The sequence below is a fragment of the Sinocyclocheilus grahami genome, unplaced genomic scaffold (assembly GCF_001515645.1).
Source record: "Sinocyclocheilus grahami isolate Dianchi unplaced genomic scaffold, SAMN03320097.WGS_v1.1 scaffold465.1, whole genome shotgun sequence".
Lineage (NCBI taxonomy): Eukaryota > Metazoa > Chordata > Actinopteri > Cypriniformes > Cyprinidae > Sinocyclocheilus > Sinocyclocheilus grahami.
This window is the reverse complement of record NW_015505644.1, coordinates 26,377-35,916: the sequence shown is the minus strand read 5'-3', so window position 1 is coordinate 35,916 and position 9,540 is coordinate 26,377. Positions and strand designations below refer to the sequence as shown.

At 37.3% G+C, this 9,540-nt stretch overlaps 1 protein-coding gene and 1 pseudogene across 1 annotated transcript in view; both read right to left on the bottom strand.

Moving 5' to 3' along the window:
• The window catches only part of LOC107553111 (double-strand-break repair protein rad21-like protein 1), a 1,559-nt gene extending 263 nt beyond the window's left edge, over positions 1 to 1,296 (bottom strand). The window contains exons 1-3 of the mRNA XM_016235233.1: positions 1,186 to 1,296; positions 922 to 1,082; positions 666 to 809 (exon numbers count right to left, since the gene is read on the bottom strand). Coding sequence (XP_016090719.1) covers positions 666 to 809; positions 922 to 1,082; positions 1,186 to 1,195 — 315 coding nt within the window. The 5' untranslated portion in view covers positions 1,196 to 1,296. The remainder of the gene's footprint in view (positions 1 to 665; positions 810 to 921; positions 1,083 to 1,185) is intronic.
• Positions 1,297 to 4,237: 2,941 nt separating this feature from the next.
• Positions 4,238 to 9,540, bottom strand: part of LOC107553139 (taste receptor type 1 member 1-like) — an 11,803-nt pseudogene continuing 6,500 nt past the window's right edge.

Below are 9,540 nucleotides of genomic sequence, written 5' to 3'. Positions count from 1 at the left end.
CCACGCCTACCTAAAATGGCTCGTTCTAACACGCCCCCACATGTCTACGTCATGATGTGGGAAGATTTGCATAACGTCGCCCAAATGTTCACGCAAAGAAAGAAGGCATCACTTTTATTCTCGCTGTAGTATTGTTGTTGCCGCCGCCATGTTGTGAAGGCGCTGTGTGTTTCGTTGTGAAAGCGAAACTACTTTGTTTGGTCTTCCAAAAGAGGACGATATCTGCTTCGTCATGCCTGGAGCTGATCCGTGCAGGTTGCTGAGGGAATACAACAACTTCACGCTGTGGATCGACGGATCGGCTTTCACCGTGGAGGAAGCGGAGTCCAGCCCGGGGTCGTCCCATGTGGTTGCCGCAGGCATCACAATATGGTGAGGGGCGTAACATTTCCGTCACACGCTTGAGGTATTCAGCCAATCACAACGCACTGGATAGCTGGCCAATCAGAGCAGAGCTTTTCAGACCGATGAGCTTTGTAGAAATCGACGCGTTTCAGAAAGGCGGGCCATAGAGGAGAAACAATAATGTACAGTATGTGGAAAATAATGTGTTTTTTGAACCTTAAACCGCATAAACACATTTCATTACACCAAATACATGACATAATGTTCTTTTTAGCAGCATCATATGACCCCTTTAACACCAGAGACGGCATGTATTGTACGAGGCTGCATTCACCTGGCCTGAAAGCCACTTTAATTTTGACCAATGCATCACTGCAGTCTGTGAGAAGGTATCTGGTCTTCCTGGAGTATATCCGGACAACTCCTAAAAGAAGGTGCCCTGAAGTTCGCAGACCAACTTTCATCTGGTAATGAACCATGGAGATAAATCAGATAAACGAGTCTCTAAAGTGAGCACTAACCTCATTAAATTACTTGGTTTCGTGTTCATATATGGATTAACCAGGTGCACCTTACCTGGGGCGACAGGATCTCCTTTATGGTGGTCTCTAGGTCGCATTCAAACACGTGTGCTTTGGTTACTTTCTTCTCCCAGTGGGCTGCCAGCCATATCTTGGCTAATGTGCTTCGTTTGGAGGTGAAGATTTGGGCATAAAACATCGTGATGTGTGGCGTGTCTGAGAAAACATAACGATCATGGGAGACTGCGAAGCTAGTGAAACTTAATGAACGTTTATTAACGCCACCGTACACTTAAATAGGCTACAGTCGTGCATTTACCCAGTGACATAAGACTTGGCTTTTTGTTGCGTTCAGGCTGTCATTCCAAATGCCTCCTTATACATCGTTTGTTTATTATGGCTCTGGCTCAAAACACAGTTAACTTACGCTACCGACCCAGACAGCCTCAGTAGGCACCGTTTGAACGATGCTCCAAAGTGCTGTCTAGATGGACACCAAACGTGTTGTGTGCTCGGAGTGCCTCAGGACACCTAAGAATGTTGTCTAGCTAGGGAGCTTGCTAGTTTTTGAGACGTCGTCTTGTGTAACGCTATAGCCAAATAAATACGCCAGCTGTCAAGTTTTTTTTCGCGTTCATCAGTTTCACAATTTAAGTGTCCTGGAAATGAGCTCTATTTGTTTATAAATAAATGATTAATTAATTAAGTCTAGACATCTCTTATTTTTCTAATGTAGGCCATACCTGTCGCCGCTCAGCGTGCATCAACACTGAAACAATTTCCCGCCCACTTCGCGTGCGCTTTAGTGCGGTGTTCACTATAAAAATATTCTTTATTTTATTTTTTATTTTATTTTATTTTTTTTAACGTGAGTATGAATTACGTCAAATTACGTGTTATTATAGTTTTCTTCTCGCCCCTTACCTGTGTGATTTGAATATTAGCATAAGCTTGTTGTTGTTTTAATTCAAATGCTTTGAATAACAACACAGAAAGGCATTCATAACTGAGAAATTTACACAGGCATATCAAGACTGGGATTATGCTTAATTTTCATATCACAGTCTATACATACCACATAATACATTTACGATATAACATAAAATCAAATAAAATAAATATGTTGGCGGAAAAAAACATACAAAGAAAGAAAAAGTAGGGGAGCAGGAGGCTTTTATATTATAAAACCAAAATCCTCTGACCTCTTATCCTCTTTAAAAATCACTAATCGTGGATGGATTTAGAAAAATTGACATTTATGAATGTAACATTTCAGCAAAAGCAAAAAAATAATTTATTGTAGGCTATAAGATATCTTTTTATCCAATTAACAAACCAAACCTAGCAATTTCCCCTGAGAGGACCCGTCTCGCAGGTATAGGCTAGTTTGTTGCACATTTTGTTGCTCTCTCTAATTTGCACATTTATATATTTGAGTCCCTTCTTCTTCTTCTTGAATACATTCTTACAAATGATTTTGCAGGGTATATTCATCATTTTAAAGTGCACCTCTTTACATTTAGGGTTGAAATGTAAGAAAATTGGTCCTAATTTCAGACACTATTTTTTTTTCATAATGACAAAATATATAAAATCACTTTATGGGTCCTGGGGCCTGTTCCATAAAACAAGTTTACCAAATAAGCCAGGTTTATTTCAGTTAGTCTGACTTATTGTTAGTTGATTTGGTTCAAAATAAGTCAGACTATCTGAAATAAACCTGGCTTATTTGCTAAACTTGTTTTATGAAACAGGCCCCAGTTTACATTGTAGAATCAATGCTGTAATAAACAGTTCCTCCCTTTTGTTTTTGAGAGCATTTTTTTTTAATAAACAAAGTTAACCTTCTCTATCATAAGTTCATGTATTTAGAGAATTATCGTTGAATAATTAACTTCTTCCTTAATCATCTGCAATGGTATTCTCTGTGTGTATGTCCTGTACATGTGGAAGAATTGACAATAAAGCAGACTTGAACTTGAACTTGATTAATTTGACCATGTACTCAGAGGAGCAACTTACATTGTACAAAGTAACAATGGTTACATTTATACCACAAATAGCTTCATAACTCAATATATTCTGTTCATTTTAACAGCTGCTGAGTTCAGATGTGCAGTATCTTAACATGTTTGAAACAAATCCCACACCTATAAGGAAAAGTGGTCACTGCACATTGCATTCACATCATGCTAAAGGGCATATTTGGCAGAATCACTTGTATCTCAAACATTTATTAAGGTCTCTCACACTTGAATAATTAACAGTGCAATTCTAACCCGCATGTAAATGGGATCCTGGGTAATCTTTTTTTATGTTTCACACTGTTCATACTTTACCCGGAGTTAACAGTTAACAGTGTACTTTACTTGGGTTACTGTTATTATTTGCATATTTGACAGTGTCAGCAGTGATGAAACACAAAACCACATGGTTTTTGACCATTGAAAATGGGTAGGATACAACAATTTGGACATTGAGATGCACCAAGATCTCGATATCTCTAGGATTAAACCATTCAGGGCCTTAAAAATGAAGATTCCAAAATAAAAGTTTACAGAATCTAACTTCATATTAGGATGACTTTAATACTTCTTGAGTTACAGGCATGCACATTTTGGAAAAAGACTATTTATGACACTCAAACAGGTATGTCCTATACACTTTTTTTTGATAGAGGGAAACAAGATACATTTAGTTTCAACATTACTTATTCTTCAGACATTCCACTTTAAATACAACAAGTATCAGCTGTATAGAAAGTGACCAACTTTGGTTTTGAAACCACTGAAAATTGGTAATAGTCAACAATCTGTATATGAAGACTCACTGAGGTCCCCATATTGTTGGCACTGAACGATGTAGGGCTTTGAAAATGAAGATTTCAAAAGAAATGTTATTAAACTGCATGTGAGATCATATTATTGTTTTGCTTTGTTTTAGATATATGCACATTTTCCAAATAAATGGGTTAAAACTGCTGTGGCTAATCGATATATATTACTATTATATCATTAGAGTTTGAATAGACAGTGAGTATGACATCAAACATACAAGACAGCTGATCCACACCTCACAAACCTATATGGATAACATGGACACTAATTATTGAGTTTGAAAATCTTTATTCTGTTCTTTATTATAAGTTCAAAACAAAAATGGAAGCCTTTGTGTTTACATTACATGTATAAATCTCAAAAATCACATATGCCGACTGAACCCAATAGATCTCTATTCTCTACGTTGCCTACTTGTTTTCTCTACTTGTGTTTAAGACTGTGATAACATAACAGTGAAAAAGGGAAGAATCTAAACCAGAGTTTAAGAGTTAAGCTGGCTTACTTTCTATACATAAAGACTAAAGTCTGAGTCTAAGTCCTACTAATGGTTTGGGTGTAATTCTGAATAGATGTTTGAAAGTATGCTAGAGTGTTTTTTTGCGTTTTGAATATTATGATGTAAGATTTTGGTATGAAATAAGTGAAGAGAATTCCATTTATACTGGATATCTGGGCCACTGCATTAAAAATGACAATGTATTTGCTTTTGGTAGTGAGGTATGCAGTGAAATATGCAATCCAGGTCAGATAGTACAAAATGAGACTGAATGTTATTGATTTGGCCTCATTGTAATGTTTGGGCAGATCTCTTCCCATGTAAGAAAACAGGAGACACAGGAAACCAAGAACCCAACTTATAAACACAACTATGGTTAATGTTATAGCGTTCCCCATTTCACAGATGAGCATAATTTGGTCTTTAAAAGTCCACGAGTCAGCAATGGCTTTGACAGGATCGACAGTCATCCATACCACACAAGAAATTAAATGAACGAAAGAAGAACATGCAATGAAGAGCCACTGGCCATTGTGTTTTACCCAAAGGCTGTGCACTTTAGGGAACTGAGTAGCCATTTTAAAAACACAAACAATTTGAAAGGAACGGACAGTCAAACAGGAAATACAAATAGTGAAGAAAAAAGCAAATATGGCATTTCTCAGGAGACAAAATACAGATGTGGGTTTTCCAAAGAAAAAGAACACACTTATGCTAGACAAAATCAAACTGGTCAACATGAGGAAACACATGCTGCCACCAGCAGACTTTACAACCGGTGTGTTGTAATTGTAGGCAAAAAGCCAAAATACAGCAATTAGGAGAATAATAAGGCATGCGGCAGAAACCATGACAATGATGGAGGGGATTTCTGTGAACTGAGGATAGACAACAGAACGTGCATTACATGTCGTGCTGCCCTCATCAGACCATTCATTCTCTGCACATGGAAAACAGGTATAGATGTCCCCTGAAAAACAGTAAAATAATATGAATGTTTAGTACTAGAATTTTGCAGTAATTGTAACTGTATGTGGGAAAATATTTTGTCATCAAATATCACACTTCAAATAGCACCATAACTTCAGGAAAACTATTGTTGTATTATATAATGAACTGACAAAGCTTAAAGAGATCCTCACAAATGTTCTTGTTCTTGTTTATTTTTATAGCACCTTTAATGCAACCACTGTTGCCCAAAGTGCTTCACAATCACAAACAACAAATGTATAGATAACATAAACCACAAAACTAAAAAAGACAGAATTACAGAGAGCAACAAACAAAGTCATAGCTAAGGTAAACAATCAAAACACACCATCATAAAGATGCCCAAAACATCTTTAAAATATATACTTTTAGCATGGCCTTAAATTTCAGTAGTGACTTTACTGAACTTACAGAAAGAGGGAAATCATTCCACAGTTTGGGTCCAACACAAGAAAAGGCTCTGTCACCCTTTTGTTAGTATTTAGTTATTTCAATGCAAAGAAGATTTTGATTTTCAGATCTCAAAGATCTAGAAGGATTGTAAAATGGCAACAAACTCGAAAGATAGGAAGCACCTTGTTTTATGTAGCACCTGTCTCACTGGAAGATAGAGCTGAGTGTCATCCATGTAGCAGTAGAAGGATACATATACGTTACCTAAAGGTAACGTATAAAAGGAAAAAATATTGGTGCAAGAACCGAACCCTGAGGTACCCCCCAAGAAAGAGGCGAACTGGATGAATTTTGCAGACAGAGAAGGATCTTCCCATGAGATATTATTTAAACCACTTAAGCACACTTCCCTTAAGACCAACCTAGTGTTCCAGGCAATCAATCAGTATATCATGATCCACCATATTGAACGCCGCACTGAGGTCGAGTAGAATCAGAATAGCATTTTCACCATTGTCCAATGACAGAAAGAAAGTCATTCAACACTTTCACCAACCAAGTGTGCTGCACAAGTCCTGATAAGTGAAGCCAAAACTTTTTGATTGCCCCCAGGTGGCTGGACTGAGTATAGGTCAGAAACACTGCCCTCTCCATGTAGTCTAATGGGACATGAGACAAACTAGAGAGTGATGTCATGATTGACAGCTGAGATTGACAAGTTCAACTGAGGCACCAACTGACTTTTTTGGGATCTTCAGAAGAAGATTTTAGTTGTGTTTGTCTTATTTTAACAAGCCTCTTGTATGGCAATCAGCAGACAAAAAATTGGAGCACTCAGGCTAATTAAAGTAGTTAGGGCCATGTGCTTGTGATAGACTCTGCAGAAGTGTGGGCGGGACCTATGAATGGATGGGCAGTGTTGCCAAGTCCATGGTTTTCCGGCGGTATTGTGCTACTTTAACTCTGTTGCCGCGGTTGGTTTTTCATGTCTGCGGGTTGGAATTGACCCCAATAATGTGATGTTTAGCCCCTGAAATGCGAATTTTACCAGGGGAACATCGCCAAAAAGCTTGTATTTTACACCCCGCAACGCGATTTTTACCGGGGGGGGGGGACCCCCCTCGAAATGCCATTGGGCTAGTTTTGAGTAGTAATTGGGCGGGTTTTGTTGTGAAAACCTGGCAACCCTAGGGACAGGGCTCTAATTCGCTCACTGCTGCACAGACTTGGGTCTCAAATCAGCGCAAGATGTCAGCTCCCTATTACGACACTGGCGGCTTCCTTTTCTTCATTGGAGTGAAGCATCGTCCATCTTTTTTTACCGTCTATGTCACCAACACGTCTCAGTGCTATGATAAGACTTAAAGCCTGTTTTAAAGACAGAGTTAGAAGTCAAGTGAGCCTGGAGTTGTTTAAAAGCTACTTTTCCTAAAACCTTGGATAAAAAAGGCAAATTTGAGACAGGCCTAAAATTGTCTGGTTCATTAATTAAAAGATTAGGCCACTTTAGCAATGGGGTGATAATAGCATGTTTAAAATCTGCTGGAAAAATGCCCCGATTAAGGCATTTGCTTATTAAATTTAAAATGGTGGTACCAACGCTATCAAAAATCTGTTTAATCAAATGTGGTGGCATAACATCACCCTTAATGGATGAAGGTGATTTAAGGTGAGCAACCACGTCAGCCAAAGTTGAAAGAGTTATAGACTGAAAGTCTCTCCACTCAGTAATACTACAGGTTGGGGGGTACAAATACAAACGCTGGTATCTGCAGAAGAGTGGAATGTAGAGCAGCAATCTTCCCATTAAAAAGTGAAGAAAATCTTTGCAAATTAAAATACAGGGATCTTGGAGCAGTCTTTGATCAGGGTTTGTAACTGAGTTTATAGTAGAGAATATAATTTTGGGCTTATTTGCATTGTGTGAGATTACATCAGTATAAAATGTATGTTTTGCATCTTTCAAGGCCTTCTGAAATGCAAGCTGGGATTCTCTAAAGATGCCATATTGAACTTTTTATCATATTGAATTTGTATTTTTTTTTCCATCTCCTTTCAGCTTGCCGAGTATGTTTTCTGAAAGTATGGACAGATTAATTTAACCATGGCAGAGAATTTAGCTTACAGTTCTTAGCTTTAAGAGGAGCAATAGTGTCCAGAAGTTTCAGAACAGGTGGAAACAAATTGCTTCGAATGTTCATCAACATTTAAAGACATAGCTTCAGACAGACTAGAGTCACAATGACTTCTATGAAGGTCTGCAAACTCAACACATGTTGTTGAGGTTATTTTTCTGACCCATTTTTTATTTGACAGTGGCATTCTCAGTTTCTTACAAATGCAAACAATAAAAACACCAGCTTGTGACCAGAAAAAATTACTTAATCATTCACAATGTCATGAATGTCCAAGTTATATGATAAAACCAGATTTAATATATGGCCTAACTTATGAGTTGGCCCTTCAACCCATTGTCTCAATCATGTTCAAAAACTATTTAGAAAATGCATCGTGGCCACAACATAAATGTACATTGGAGTCCCCCAGAATTAAAAAAGCGGTTGCCTTTGGAGGATGATATACAAGTGCAACCAGCACTGGATTAATCAAAGGAATCTGTAACATCTGTAGCTCAATGTCATAATTTACTCAGCTTCATGTCATTCCAAGCCTGTATGTCTTTCTTTCTTCTGGGGAACACAGAAGACGGTATTTTGAAGAATGCTGGTATTTGGTTACCAAACAGTTTCCACTGACTTTAATTGCATGGATAAAACATACTAATGAAAAATCAATATGAACCAAAACTATTTGGTTATTAACATTCTTCAAAATATCTTCTTTTGTGTTCTGCAGAAATGTATGTGGATTTGGAATCACATGAGAGAAAGTAAAGGATGACAAAATTACAATTTTTGGGTCGACTATCTCTTTAAATACCAAGCTGTCATTGTCTGCTGCCTAAGGTACTTACGAGAAAAATCCACATAGGTGTTAGGTGGGCATTTTTCACATGAAAAACAGCAACTATGAAAACCTTCAGGTTTCCTTGAATATCCCTCCTCACACTCAGCAGAGCAGTTTGAGAAAGGAACCTGAGAAAGGAATGAGAAAATGTGTCATTAAAGATAACATTCATCTCAATTGATTTTAAACATTTCTCCAAACTAAGATCGGTGTTCTCAAACAATTAACACAACCTGAAACCTGAACGCAATACAAATTTAAACACACATAAATTTGTTAGCTCTTGCTTTCAAAACAGTTAAAAGTTTTGGCAGGCAAATGTTTCCAGAAACATTTTTGTTATACTGGTTGAAATCCTGATTATCCTGATAGCAATCAATAATTAAAAAATTGTCTTACAAGCAAAATCGAAGACTTGGCAAAATACACAGAGAGTTGTATTTATGATTTGAGTTGTATTTATGATTTTTGTGTTAGGAAAGGCATGATGTCTGAAAGGGGTGTTTGCAAAGGTTGTTTGAATATAAGCCTATGCTTTATTTTTGTAGTTCCACAATGTGACACTAGAGTGGTGCCTTCAAGTCACGTCAGAAAGCGTCGATTGCACATGAAAACCAGCACGAAGTCGTAATTATGAGTAGGAAACTGTGAATATTCTTTTTACAATAGAACTATAAGTTGCATCTACATATTACTATAGTTCTGTACAATTATGATAGAAAATACGTTTCAGTTTACATCACTTTCATAAGTTAAATAAAAACAGAAAAAGCAAAAACATACTGAAGCATATATATTATTTATTATTTAGTAGATATAAATCTTAGTATTATTATTTTTTTTTAGAAAAGGTAAATCGGCATCTTGCTCTGACCAACTAAGACCACAAGAACTTGATGAGTCCTCTGCACAATAATGACTTGTGTTGCAGCCTGGATTTAATCACACCATGCTGGTTTTGTCTGGCCAGAGGAGAACTGGCCCCCTG